Source organism: Chlamydotis macqueenii, chromosome Z (assembly GCF_036417535.1).
Source record: "Chlamydotis macqueenii isolate bChlMac1 chromosome Z, bChlMac1.mat, whole genome shotgun sequence".
In the NCBI taxonomy this organism is placed as follows: domain Eukaryota; kingdom Metazoa; phylum Chordata; class Aves; order Otidiformes; family Otididae; genus Chlamydotis; species Chlamydotis macqueenii.
This window is the reverse complement of record NC_141593.1, coordinates 7,772,699-7,787,154: the sequence shown is the minus strand read 5'-3', so window position 1 is coordinate 7,787,154 and position 14,456 is coordinate 7,772,699. Positions and strand designations below refer to the sequence as shown.

Here is a 14,456-nt window from a genome sequence, read left to right as displayed (position 1 = left end):
TTCATGCTGTGAGATCTAGTTTTGTATTATTTTGCAAGTTGCATATCATAAAATTTATCCTTTGTGCAGCAATTTAAATTGTTATGAGATTTTTTTTTTAATGTTTACAAACTGCCCATCATACTTCAGTAAAAGTACACTGTGAACAGTGTCCTTAGACAAAAAATGCTGCCATTCTCTCTCCCTGCAGTGCTGGTATTAAAAGTCACTTTGCTGCCCAGTTCTGCCAGAGGCATGTTGTGATCAATTCTGGCATGAAAACTTCTAGTTTAATCTTTTTGGAGCACATCTTTCACTTGGAATACCTTATTTCTTTCCCTGGATCCTGTGTGTGCCAGGCTCTGCGTGATGCCATTACCTTGGTCCTTGCTCCATTTTTCCTCCCACTGTGGTCTTGCCTGTTCCAGATGCCATTCTTTGCTTCGTATGTAAAACTTGTAGTTTTTGAGAATGGTCACCAAAATATTTTCAGGTTTGTTAGCTAGCTGGCAGACTAGCATCTGATGAGTGTTCCCTAAAAACTAGATGTTCCCAATGAGTATACGACTGATCAGTGAAGTTTCTAGGGTCTGTTTCTGCTTTTTGTTTTTGTGTTCTGACTTAACTTACTCAGCCACAGTTCTTAACACGTTCAGATTTCTCTTGGTAAAAGGTCAATTTTTTTCTAACAGTTTAAATAAATAGAAAAGGCTATTTTTAGTTTGCTTTTTCAGCTCTTCCTTTCTTTCTAAAGACTGTAAATGACTTCAGTCAGGAAGAATTACTTTTGAGTTTTGTCCCTAGTGTAGTGTTGATGTGAGTATTATCATGACTCTTCTTTCTGTATGCCAATTTTTTTTCAGTATACAAAACTTCAAATGCAGTTGACCTGTGCAGTGCTTCAAAAATTCCACCTGGAGATCGTCAATCCTCCTTACTCAGTGGAATGAGTCAGTGTCATCAGCAAACTTGTTGATCAGTTCCTTCTTCAGATCAGGCAGTCAAAACTGCTAGTATCAGCAGTGGACTTAGGAGCGCACCATAAGGATTGGAACTGGTGAATTAGGAATTAATTTGAACCCTAAGGTTGATGAGGAGGGTTTTTTGGCAATATATCTGCATTATGAATTTTTATTTTCCTACAGAGGTTCCTGCAAAGTAAAATTAAGATCTTTATTTAGATGTGCCTAGAATTACGTAAGCTTTGAAGTGTTGAATTTAAAACAAATCTTGAACAAAGGTGGCGTGTATCCTATGACACAAAATAGGTGAATGTAAATTGCATTCAAGGAAATGTTGTAGACACTGAACAGCAGGGATAGTTCTACTGATAAGTCATCTTTGCTCTCAGCAGTCAGTAGTCTTATTTGTTCGTGGAAACAATGATAACGGAGCTGGACATCAGTGTGTTGCCCAACGGAGCTGTTGTGCCCTTTGTAGTTGTGGTGCCTTCATTCTTTCACTGCTCTTTTCTGACCGAGAGTGGATGAAAAGCAAGTGAAAATCCTTTTGAGGAGCATTATGAGCCTTGTAATGTTTCTGTTTCGCATCAGTGAAATCCCTCTTAGTTCTGCTAAAAATCATCTATTCTTTACTGCTAGAAGGCAAAGAAAGAAGTATATAAAAAAATCTCACTGTGCTATATATAGAATGTGACATAAACACAGCATAATCTGTTAACGTTCTTGTGTTCCTTTTCTCTAACTTCCTTTTGCCACCTCCTGTGAGTAACTGTCTTCTATATCTCGCCTGCCCTTTATGGGCTGTCTCCTGCTTTGTGATACATAAACACATACTGCCATGTTTCTTCTAAGATCACTCACTGTTCAGTCATTTACTGCATAAGATATGTGGCACAATGCATTCATGGGTCTGGGAGTATGACAGCTTGCTGTGATCTGTGTTAAATCCAAACAGCACGTGAATGTGATGCAGACTGATATAAGCAGCAAATCACAGAATCTAGAGATGGGTAAAACCTACTAGATTTAGTCTAATTTCTCTAGTGCTCTGTTCTTTCTTACCTTATTTTCTTAAACTGTTGTTTGATTTTAATATTCTTAGGTGTCAACATGGCCCGGTGTTTCAGTTGTCCCGACCTTTTTCTAAAGCAACATCACTCCTGCAGCTAACAAGCAAGCATGCTTCCTTGTATAGAGCCCTGCAGATACTTGTGTTCTCTTTCCCTTCTGATCTTTGTTTTCCCCGTTCTTGTTTCCTTCCTGCCTTTCATCTACATGGTCATTGCTGTCTTCCTTGTCTTTTTCTAATCGAAGGTTTTCATTCACTGTTCTCTGTTTTTTTTTTCTTTTTTTTTTTTCCTCCCCTAAGAAACAGAAAGCATTCTTGCGTCTTTCACTGATCACATGAAGGATGGATACATATATGGATTACGTGAAGGAAGGTCATATATGCTGTAGTCACTAATCTGATTACTCTATGTTGAGAGAAAACAAACTGATTTGGTTAGATGCAAAAGCCTGGGTCTGCAGCCTGTGGTTCATAGTACCGCAGTTGTAACTGTATCTGGGAGCAAGGATGCATGGTAAATGGTTTTCAAAAGTTTGTTGCCTGCTTAACTGAGGAGTACATAGGTGTTGGATCTGGATGGATCCAGAGCTGGTTCCCTTTTCATTGTTTATTTTCTGATGCCTATACACCCCTTTTGACAGCCTTTGCATGGAGGGAAAGGGGCCTAGGAATAAGCTGATAAACACTGCTAGGAACGGGATTGTAAATGAGACCATGGGAATATGAATAGTGGAACGTTTTTACCCTAAATCCATATCCTTTTTGTGTAATTTAGAAACTTTCCAATTAATAGTTTGTTCCAAGCTTTCAAACTGCCCTAATTTACATAATTTGATTGTATGCTATATGTTATTTTTCTCCCTCCAAGTTTGTAGAGAAAAGGTGTGAGTTTCAGTATTATTATTTCCAACTTCATGCAGTCTGCTTGAGCTGTTGTGGGAAGGGCTATGGGTTGATCTTAGAGCTGGGGAATGCTGCCTGTCTATAGTTCACCCCAGGGGGGTGACCCAGTTGTGATATTTATGGCTTTTCCACTGGAATGTCAAAACAAATCTGTGCCTTCTTAAGGGAAACATCATGATGTCAAATGGATGGCTCAGTCCCTGAGTGGAGTTCTCTGTTAAGAATGTCAGTGAGTCTGATGGGACGAGTGGAAGGCTTAGTCCAATGCCTATATATATATATTTATTTATTTTTACCCCCTTTTCTCCTTCTATAGGATTGTTCCATTTGAAATAAGTTAAAATTGGAGTTTTCTAGAAGTTGTACGGCTTTGGTCTCCTGTCACTTGTGTTGTGGCAGCTGTTTCATCATCATAAAAGACTGAACTTTAAGAGCCTTCAGCAACAGAAATTGCCAAAGTGCAGAGCAATAATATTTATTAGTCTAAGCTCATTACTTAATATTTTTGTAGAGCTTTTATAGAACCATGATTTCTGAGCCATGTTTTTTAGCATAGTTATAGGATCATCTGTGCATAATGATCTTCTTGCCTACGTGATACCAGAATAATTGTCTTTACAGCCTGCTCTTGAGGTGCAGAATAAATGATCATTGTAAAGCTTTCTCACATTGTCATCTTTTAATCTTGATCCAATTATTTACACTGAGCAGCAAGATACAGGGTGTGATGGCCCAGATGGAAAGGAAAATTAACTCCTGCGGCTTGATATTTTAAAATCCGCAGAAGAGGACAAAGTGTTTTGTTTGGAGAAAACTAAAAAGAACAATTATTCCTTTTCTGGACTTCTATTTGACCAGTAAATGTGAAAGAAGAATTAGTTTATAGATTAAGATACAGAAAAGTTTTTTAAAATTTCCTTCTTTCTTGGCAGCTAAGCTCTCCCATTTGAGTTTTCTGTCTACATGTCCTAGGCTTTTAAGGATTCCAGTATGTCTTCATTATGGCTGTAGGGAATCAGACTGTACAAATCTAATTGTGGGCTCAGGTCCTTACTTTATTGTTCCATGCTGCCCATTAATGTGCATGTACTCTACAAAGACTGGTATCTTTGATAAAATAGCGCATTGCATACAGTTATATGCATCTTCCAATGTAATATAGTAAAATAAATATTATGAGAAACTAACCTGATTAAGAATGGAGGGAGTGATACTTATTTATCTGGAAAGCGGAGGAGTTGGAAGTCAGACACTGTGGTTATGGGCATGTATTTTATTTCTCTCAAATTCTTTTCAGGGTAAGTGAAGAAAAGGAGGTGACAGAAGAACGGCTGAAAGCTGAGCAGGAGTCATTTGAGAAGAAGATCAGACAGCTAGAGGAACAGAACGAACTTATCATCAAGGAAAGGGAAGATATCCTTTAAAAAATGTGTGCAGGGGCTCACTGTCTGAAATAAAAAGTGAACTACAGAGAAATAATTGTCCTAATTTATGGCAGAGAATAAATCTGCATGTGCTGCCATTCAAAAGCAATCAGAGAGATGACTTGTCAGCATGTGATGCTGCTTCATTTGAGCTTAAAACTGCCATCCAGCTGTTCCTATGATGTTGTTTTGCTATGAAATAGATATTTGTCAACTAAAAACAACAGTAAGGAATTTATGGATTGAAATATGGTTACAGTTTTTTTTTTTTAATTAATCCTGTTAGATTGTTGCAATTGAGGCCTGAAACTTGCATGATATTCCAGTGCTCTCCATGTCCAGAGAAAGACAAGTTACACTGAAGGCATTTAAACAGTATATATGTACTAGGAGCTTTAGCCAGTTCAGACTTACTTTGGTGTAGCTTTTGTTTGTTTGTTTTTTCTATAAAAGTTAGCTGATTCTTTTTTCTTGCAGACTGTGACTTCCATTTTTAAGCTGCGTATGCATAGTCCCAGTCTTGGAATATCACATACAAAGTCGATGCTGCAGGTATTACAGTTTTCCTTCAGTGTGATGTGATAGTCCTTTACAAAGTTATCTTGTTCATTTCTCTTCCAAATCTTTGATAGTGACGCTTTCTTGTTTAACTCCTCAGAAGGCTAACGGTTGACTACAGTGGGATATGGAAGAGGCAGCACTGCAGCTACAGCAAAAGCAAATAGTATAGGCTGGTGCTGGAATAGAAATAAATGCAGATAAACAGTCCACAAACTTAATAAGGTAGAGGATTGCTTGAAAATTCCAGCAATCATATTTCACAGTATAGCCCTGGAAGGCTTAACAAAAAAAAAAAAAGCTTTTTTTTTTTTTTTTTTGTGATGGATCTTGGTTGGCTTATGAAAGGAATTCAGTGATACATTGTCTCTGTCAGCAGAGGATTGCCCTTGATGACCCAGAAGATGCCCTGTAGCACAGTGGCACTTATATAGATAGAAAGAATTTGTTGTATTTGTGCTAAATAATATACACATCAAAAGCTTAGCTAGCCATGGAACAATTCCTGGAAAATATTAAATCTGATGTATTTAAGAGCCATTAGATGTGCCTACAACTCTTTTACATTGATTTCACTGAAGTCAGTATTTTGTTTTATATTGTCTTGTGTATTCAATCAGCTCATGAATGTGGGTGGGATGTATGTTCCTGATTAATATTTTTGATTTATGCACATAAAGCTTTCACTAATTCATCTGATGTTTATTTGACTACTGAGAAGCAGGCATGTTTGCTTGGTTTTTTTGGTGGTTTTTTTATTGTTTTGTTTGTTTGGTTTTTTTGTTTGTTTGTTTTTTTTTTTTTTCCTTTACTAGAAATAGATTGCACAAGCATGAATAATTTTTCAGAAGTCTGGCAAACATAGAAGAAGGTTAATGCATGCAATTTTACACTTCATAAAACTCTGTAAAACCTAGAAATATAAAACAAGGTTATAATTTAAAACAATATAATTTTAACTACTGCAATACTTGCCTATCATACATGAATGATTCAAGATCCTCAATGCACCTCTGAGCAGTTAATTTTTTATCATAAAGCTTGTTGCAGAGACAAGAAATTGTAGAAATGACTTGCCAAATTTGAATACAGATTCTGGCTGTTTTAAAGTACAGCAACTTGAAATTCTTCAAGTTCTTCTGAAATGTACAGCGTTCACTTGCAAATATGATACAGAGATATAATACCATAAGAAAAAAAACCTTCAAGTCTGAAAAATCAATTTTATTTATTTTTTTCTCCCCCTTCACCAAAGCTAATTTATTTTCTATAAAATTACTTTATCTAGCTCAGTATTTAAAATTAACCTACAATAACAAATCTGTGCTTCTGATATAACTGCAGCTATCCAGTGAAGTGTAACTTCAACTTGGTAAAGGTTTAATTTCAATAGAATGAGGAGTGTAGGTTTTCCTCAGCAACATGTGTTCTGTTGTTTGTTTTTTTTCTTAAGACTTTTGCAGCAAAGTTGTGCTTTGTGTGCTTGAAATCCCTGCTTCAAAGGCAGATTTTCCTGGTTTTATGGTTGATTTTTTTGATTTTTTAAAATTTTTTTTTGAGGAGCTATGTGGACCCATCCATTTGAATTAATTGCTGATGAACTATGACAAAAGCTTTGAGGGGGACTAGGTGGTGTGCAGTGATCTCACTGCAAAACTTTGAGTAACTTACCAGTATTGAAAAAACAATATCTATCTGCAGCCTAAGCTTTCATTTGCTTTGGAATTGATCAGTGCTATCTGGGTAGGGAACAACAACCAAAATTTCATGCTTAAAGTCAATTCTATCCTTCCATTGCAGTTGCAACTTAGAAATTTTAGTAGTTCTTACTAGGGTATGCAGTTAATGGAGGACAACCCTGATGAGTATGCTGTGAATCAGAAATAGGCCGGTCTGTTGTCAGGATTGCAAATATTTTTTATTACAGAATTAAGGAAAATTAGGGATTTCAATTAGTCATCTGGTCTACTCTTTATCCCTAAAGCAGTATCGTTAGACCTGTCATGTTATAACTTCATCAAAAGTGGGTATTTTGGCTTAGTTTTTCACAGGGCGTTCCTGCTTGAAACAGACTTCTTTCAAAATAAACTTGATCTAAAGTGTTTCAGCCAGTTCCAAAACCGAAAGAGGTGAAACCTTTATTTTGTCTATAATAAACTCTTATGGCCTTTTTTCTAAAAAGTTCTACTGCTGCTGTTCTTTGGACATGTGATGCTTAGTGGTGTAAGGAATGTGTCCTGTCAAGACATCTTTTGCTGTTGTTACTAAAATCCACCCAACTGGGCCAAACTGGAAAATCGAGTAACAGGTGCTCCCATTCTTTTCATGCCTTCCACAATGAAAGCCTTTTACAGCTATAAGACTGAGAAAGTGGTGGAAAAAATAATCTGGAAGGGAAGATTAAGCAGGAGGTAGAGGGGAAAACCTAAGAGGAGGCTGTAGTGGGGAAGGGAGAACTCTAACCTGGCTGGAAGGAAGGACTTGAAAAGGAGGTCGGGCTAGGCATGGCTGATGTGGAAGAAGTAAAGCCTGTGATTAATGAGTTCAAAAGTGTTTGGGATAAGCAGTCAGGGTTAAGGAAGAGCCAGGATGAAGGCAGATGGCCTAGGATCAATCAGAAGATTGTGAGACAGCTGATGAAAGCAGGGATGTGTCTGTTCAGTGTATTCCAGCACCCTCCAAACTTTGAAATAGAATTTGGGACTAAGCTCATGTGTGAAGGCTCACCATGTTTCACCTCTCTGCGTGTCTTCCTCAGCATCCACTTTTAGTATTCATCTTCTCTTTTGCTTCTGTATTCCCAGATTATGATGGATACTTAGAGAGTGGCTGAATGGTGCTTCTGCCAGCAATCTAAATTCTGGCATTGCCTTTGGAGTATTTGAGTCCCAACTTCAATGTCCTTATTTTTGTTGTTTCGTTTGCATTTTCAGAATAAGGGATGAGCAGCATGCATCACGTTATCCTCTTAGGCTACTTGTGCTGCCCCTTCTTCCCCTTCTGCTAGGAGCTGTTAAGAGAAAAGCTTCTGGCTTTCATTTTTTTTTTTTTCCCCTGGCATATTTTCAAGCACCTATTATTAATTTAGGTCGAAAATATGATTTAAGAAACAGGGAAATATCTTTTGTAAGATGCCCCAGTACTGTCATGATAGATGTCTTAGAAAAAAAATGATAATAATGAGTTTATTAAGAAACAAATGCTACTGTTATTTCAAAGCCCCCAAAAATTATGTTATGGTTTTTAGCTTTTCTTGTTGTCACCATTAGGGATTTTTTCATCTAAATTTGATGGTGATGCATAAATGAAGAAGCAAAAACAGCCTCAACATTTCTGTGAAGATTTGTTAATTGGGGAAGAGGAAACTTTAAAAAAAGAAAAAAAAAAGGTAATTGAATTCTAAGCTAAACTGACGTTATAATTTTGGAGACAAGGAATAAGGAGGTAAAAGGAAGAAAAGATTCTGTTTATTGCAAACTTTTTTTTCTTTTTGTAAATTTAAATTCATCAGCCCTACTAAACCGTTGTTTTGGTTTATATTTAGAATGTACCTGGATTACTTAAGTTTTTTGTTGGAATTAATTTCTGACTGAACATGATCTCTTCATTTGAAGACCCAGCCAAGTTCACATAACTAATACCGTATGATTTACTTGGCTAGTCTTAAAAAAATTATCATAGCCTCTGTTTACATATGTCCTTAATATTGTAACTTAGGACTACTTAATTAGTTGATTTTGCATGCAGTTAACATGAATATTAATTTAAATAAAACAGTTCATTTGCTGATATTGGTAGTGAGACGTAGAATATTAATTTGCTGGAAGAATAATGGGCTTCTTATAAGCATTATCCAGAGTCTTTAATAAAACGCTTTTAGTTTTGCCATAGTACTGTTCATTACATTACTCTTGCATATACCCATAAATTAGCGCTATTTACATATTTTGTCCTTTTCCTGTCTTTCTGTGTTGATGTAGAATTGGTATTATTTTTCAGAAGAAAAATAGTTGCTGACTTAATGCCAAAGAACAAAATGATAGAAAAGCAAGTATTAGAGTACAGAACTTATTTATTCCGTCATACTTTTCTCTATAATGTTGAACTTGCTTTTTCTGAAAATGAGGAGAGAAATAGGCACTTCTTCTGTTTCCTTTCCTTTTTTAATCTGACCCATGGAGTTGTCATGACAGGTGAAGAAACAAAACAAAAGGTCTTGCATAGAAAGCCTTTGGCAATGTACTTTGTTGAATGTGTGGTCCCTGTGTCCTGTTTAACAGATACATGTGTCTGTGCCTCTCTAGGGCTGCCGTTTGCAAAAGGACAGTCTGAACTCACAGTGATGACACAGAGTGTCATAGCGAAATGGGGTGTGGAAGTTAACAGTGTAGTTAAGTATGTATACATGACAGCTGAATCCCTGCTGTGTTGCTTTGTGCAAAATAATAAAAGGCAAGAAGAAAATTTTTATTCAGTGAAAAATTTGCTGTTTGCAGGAAACTCATGCCTAGTGCTTTTGAAAGACAGGCTATTTATTTAAAACTCAGTAACAATTTTAGAGTTTAACTTTGGCTAAGTCTAAGGGTGATTTTTTGCTTTTGTTATAGTTTCTGTAGTATAGTTTCTGACAAGTTATAAAGTGAGGGATTGGAATGACCATCATTGTTTTCATTTATTTCTCAATTTGGTTCCCTCAGCTTATAGTTTTATTTTTTTCCCTTCCTATTTTTCATATGTGAATACATACTATGTATCTTTCTGTGCATCATAATTTGTTAGAAGGCACGCGAGGAGAATGAAAAATTAGGATTTTGCTCCTTTCTTCCACTTCATCCAACTGCTTCACTCTTTGAAGGTGTTTCCCTTACTGTTGTTACAGGTGTCCTACTAGTCAACGTTTCTAAGCAACCATTATGGTCTATTGGATAAAAGCTGAACTTATTAAAAAGTCCCTGAATATTTATATGCTATTCTGTAACGGCAGTATTGGCTAAATAATATATGTATTTAAGAACTTCCTAAATGTAGAAGAATCAGTCAAGGACTATTGGGTAAATAAGATATTTTTAATTTTTCATGAACTTTTAAACTAAAACAAGGTGAAACATATTGTAATGTTGAGTGCTGAAATGGATCAATGCCTGAAGATTTATTTAAAGCTCAGATTTGTATGTTTAATCCTAGCTAGTGTCTTAGAGCACAAGCTAGCCACATTGTCCATGTTATGAAATTATCCAGAATTGACAGGCAGCATCTAAACTGCATCAGCCTCTGTAGAATATGAGCTAGATGGACTAAAAGTTCACACTCAACGGTACAGGACTGTATGGGAGATGGTGCTGTCAATACACAAGTATAGCTGTGGGATAAGAGAAGCAGAGTTGCTTTGTAATTTATACTTTAAGTTGTGGAATGATGTTGTTCTGTGTGTGCTTGACTGAAGAGGAGAAGACTGGTGTAGAATTTTGGAGTCCTACTGAGGTGAGCGTTGAGGGCTAGTAGCATTCTCCCATCTCCTTTGTTTCATGGCATTTTTATACTATGGTGATCTGTTCTGGTACTAGAGACTTGATGTTTTCGAGCCACAGTCTTACTGGCTAAAGAGCTAGAATTCTGCTCTGCGAGCTTGTTGATAGCCACTGGTAGGTGTATTTTTCACAGACAACCTGTCTTCTAGCGCTGGAGGATGAGTGATGTCTTAAGCACAGACATGATATTATCAATACTAACTATCTGGTCTTGATCTCGAACTGGATATGATGATGAGCTGCCCCTGTCAGAACTGAACAGGAGAGACTTGTCATTAGAAATGCAGCTTCAGCCATGGCAGTCTCATATGTCAACATCCATTACCATAATGAAAAGTCCTGAAGTAGGTCAGGTAAAAGGTTATTTCTCTGTAGCAGTCAGGCTTGTGAGAAGGGCTATGTCTCAGGTGAAAGGCAGATCTTTCTTTTTTCAGGCACTTAAACTGACCAGGCTTACCTGACTGAATTTGGCCCCTGTTTTTGTGGCTGTGGCTGAAACATTTGGCTTTACTCATGTAAGCTTTCAAAGTGATGGTTTTTTTTGACTTAAATTTTCCTGTATGACATTTGGCTCATTTGGAAACAAAGACTGAAATCTCTTAAAAGGAGGCACAAATGGGAAAATGAGATCATTAATTGTTGAAGCTGGTACTGTTACAAATTGACTAGAAATGTGGATTCAGAGAAATTGATGTACTTCATCCTTCCAAACTAAATGATTCTCCATCTGCTTCAGCTTCTCAGCTATAATGAGGACGTTGAACTGACTCTACTATTGGTTTCTCTGTCTTCCTGAACTATTTTGGAAAGTTTAAACATTTCTTGCATGATTAAATACACTTTCAATAAATCAATCTCATAATAATTGTTGTTCAGGAGAGTTCATTATTCAGTTTAGTCTTTTAAATTACTGTTCTTCTTTAAAGGATTCTTCTGACGTAATGGCTTCTGCTAAATCCATTTGCCATGCTCTAGCTTGTAATTACTTTAGATTTGAAGAATAAAATGAATGGCTTTATTATTAATCAGTAGCAAATTTGTCTTACCGTTTTTAACCTTAGAGTGGCCTTCGCTCATGAAATAGTTTTAATGGTCTAGATAGCAAAACACTTCATACCTCTCTTTCAAGAGAGATTTACTGAAAGCAATCAGATAGTTTTGTGTTTTTTCTTCCACCGCCCCCCCCATCAAACGTTTGTCACTGTGACTTTCATCATGTGTGTGTTTGCTGTTGTATGCTGTCAGCTGCCGGCCCTCTGAAAGCCTAGTTTTGCTACCTGCTTTAGATTGTAATTTTTTCAGGCTAGAGTAGTCTTTATTTTTGCCTTATGCTGTGGAGAATAAATTGCACTTAAACATAGCATTGATTTAACATTGGCTGTTATAGTGGACATTGGCCTATATGAACTTTGTCACTTTTCGTGCTTGATGAAAACTATTTCTTTCCTCTTTTCTGTTGTTATGGGTTTTCATAGTTCTTTTGACAGGGCCTTTGTAGTCAGATGAGCTGTGAGTCTGTGCTGTGATTTTAGTAGCAGAGTGCCATCTTGGGATGAAGTTTTACAGCAGCTGAGACTGTAATAGGACAGTTAACTGTCCAATATGAATCTTCTCCATTTGGCATCAGTTCTTTGTCCATAGTCTCTTGCAAGGTTGTTCAAACCCATCCTAATTTTAAACTGCCAGTCAATGCAAACTAATATAAAAGCATTTTCAGCCTTGCTGAACTTCTTAGAATCTAGTGGATGTCACATTATATCTCATGTTCAGAGACTGCTTAGAAAATGAAAGTGAGTTAGTTATGGAGTTATAGACATGCAATAAATCTTTTAATTTCTGTAGGGATTCATTGCTGTAACAGCACTGTTGTGTTGGTTTTGTTTTCTCTATCAATTGTGATGTTTAACAGGGGCTAAGAATTTTTTGAGTAATGCTGGAGAAAATATCCAAAGGGGAATGAATAGCGTCCTTGAAGTCTTAATTCCATAGCGCTCTAGGAGATCATTAAAAGTGTAAGTGTAGAACTAGATGGAGTTTATCCAGGTACAGGAACTTGATAGAAGACTTCCGTCTATACCTTTTATCCTTAATTCTATTCGCTTTACACCTCCTTGCTGTAGTTTCAGGAACTCTAGTTTTTCATTCCACATCTACATTTTTCAGTTCTCATACTAGTGTGTATATGTTTGTTTAAATGCATTTTTAATTCTGAAAATTATTGTTTTTTTAATGATCGCAGTATGGTCACTTTCATTGCGTATATGTCAGGAGTTTTTCATAAAGGTTGGTCCCTTCTTGGGACAAAAAATACCCCAGGGTTATAGCACAGGGAGTACAGTTGTAGTAATAAAGATTATGTTTCTGATAAGTTCCCCTCAAGGCCCCATGATGGTAATACCCCTATATTTTGTCTTTAAAGAAAACTGCTGAGAGGCAATAATTTTTTTTGTATGTGTCCCATTTTCATTAATGCATGGTAATTGATGGAGTTGCAGTGACTTGTAACAGTAATGAGTTCTAAACATAAGAATGCACTCCTTTCTAATAAGTGAGCACTGGTGGGGTTTAAAAGCGTACTAAATCAGTTGCTTTAGTATGAATTTATTAGTTTTTTTCAGCATTAGCTTTAATAGTAGTTATTTACATAAGCGTACATCCCATTAACCGCCATCAGGGCTGGAAAACATGCTGAACTGTTCATATTTTCATATAATTATTGAACATAATGGTTTCATTTGCATTTCTAAACAGTGATGTTTCTGTCAGGCTTGGAAATAGTGTCTTTACGCAGTCCCTATTTCACATCCACTTATTTGACATCGTTAAATTTTATGCTAATGTGCTTCCCTAGAATATCATCAGTAGGACAGATGCTTGCGCTTTAATATACAAATCAGAGATGCTTTTCCCTCCCCCCTCCCCTGAACTGCAAAATAAATAAAAAAGCATATCTGCACTTTTTAGATATAGTTTGTTTCATTCTAAAGAATCTGTAAGAAATGAAACTTAGCTTTCACCCCTACTAGTCACTTCCAAATGTTGTAAGAGATACCTTCTTTATGAAGGGTAGGAGACTATCCTCCGCATGAAGGAGGAAGTGTCTTCTAAAATTCAAGGTAATGATGTGTTAAAATAAAGATGGTAACCTTGAGATTGCCTCATCGGTAAGGCATAGAGCCTTTTATAGCAAGTTGCCTACCGAGGCAGTGGTCCACAGACTAGCTTTCCTGGTAGTAGACTATCACTGTAGAGAAGGTTCAGGAAGGGAGAAGTTTCAGCTGCTAGACTCCATGCTGGTCAGCAGAAGTGCATTTGGAATTGTACATTGTCATGTTTTTAGTTTTACATTTAAAATAGATTTTTTTTTTTGTTTTGTAATTCTGCAGACAGGCAGAGGTATATGAGCCTTCACTAACTAAGTGGAGGTGATGGTTGTTGTATGATCAGTGTTGATTTGATTCTTTATATGTATGTATGAGCTTTGATACTTGGACTGAAGTTAACAGTGGAAGCAGAGCATCAAAAACCTAAGAGACAGTGTCAGTAATTGCAGTTCTGAATGTGGAAATTACAGAATAAAAATAAATAAATAACGAAATCACCACCACCAAAACCACACTGCTTTTTTTCCCTTTGAAAAATGAAATCAATGTGTCATTATCTTCTCCTGCATGAACTTTATCTTAGTATGACTTGCATGACTTGCTTGCTGTTGTAAGTAGAGTGCCAAAGGTAGAGCAGATGAGTGCAACCTGCAGTGCACAGTTGTGGTTACAGGAAAAAGTAAATATCAAAATGCATAGTGGCTAAAGGGCCAGTCATGACCCATGTGAACGAGTATGGAAACCCAGTGACTCTCAAGCTCAGTCCTGTGCTTTTACTGACTTACTGTATGTGGCATTGGACAACTCTGCTGCCTTCTCTCCTACTTACTATTTCAAAATTTGGGGTACTTGCCTTTGTGTGATGCGAAAGGTTAAATATATGCGTGTTGATTACTTACGGCATTTCATGGACACCCTCAGCCTTGAGC

The 14,456-nt window shown here is 36.7% G+C and overlaps 1 protein-coding gene across 3 annotated transcripts in view; it reads left to right on the top strand.

Moving 5' to 3' along the window:
* KIAA1328 (KIAA1328 ortholog) overlaps positions 1-14,456 on the top strand; it is a 178,541-nt gene that overhangs the window by 13,572 nt on the left and 150,513 nt on the right. For all 3 annotated transcript variants that reach the window (XR_015261477.1, XM_086771022.1, XM_086771023.1), the window contains one exon: positions 4,211-4,326. Coding sequence is in view for 2 of the 3 variants with exons in the window: in XM_086771022.1 (XP_086627148.1) it covers positions 4,211-4,326 (116 nt within the window). In the remaining variant the exon portion in view is untranslated. The remainder of the gene's footprint in view (positions 1-4,210; positions 4,327-14,456) is intronic.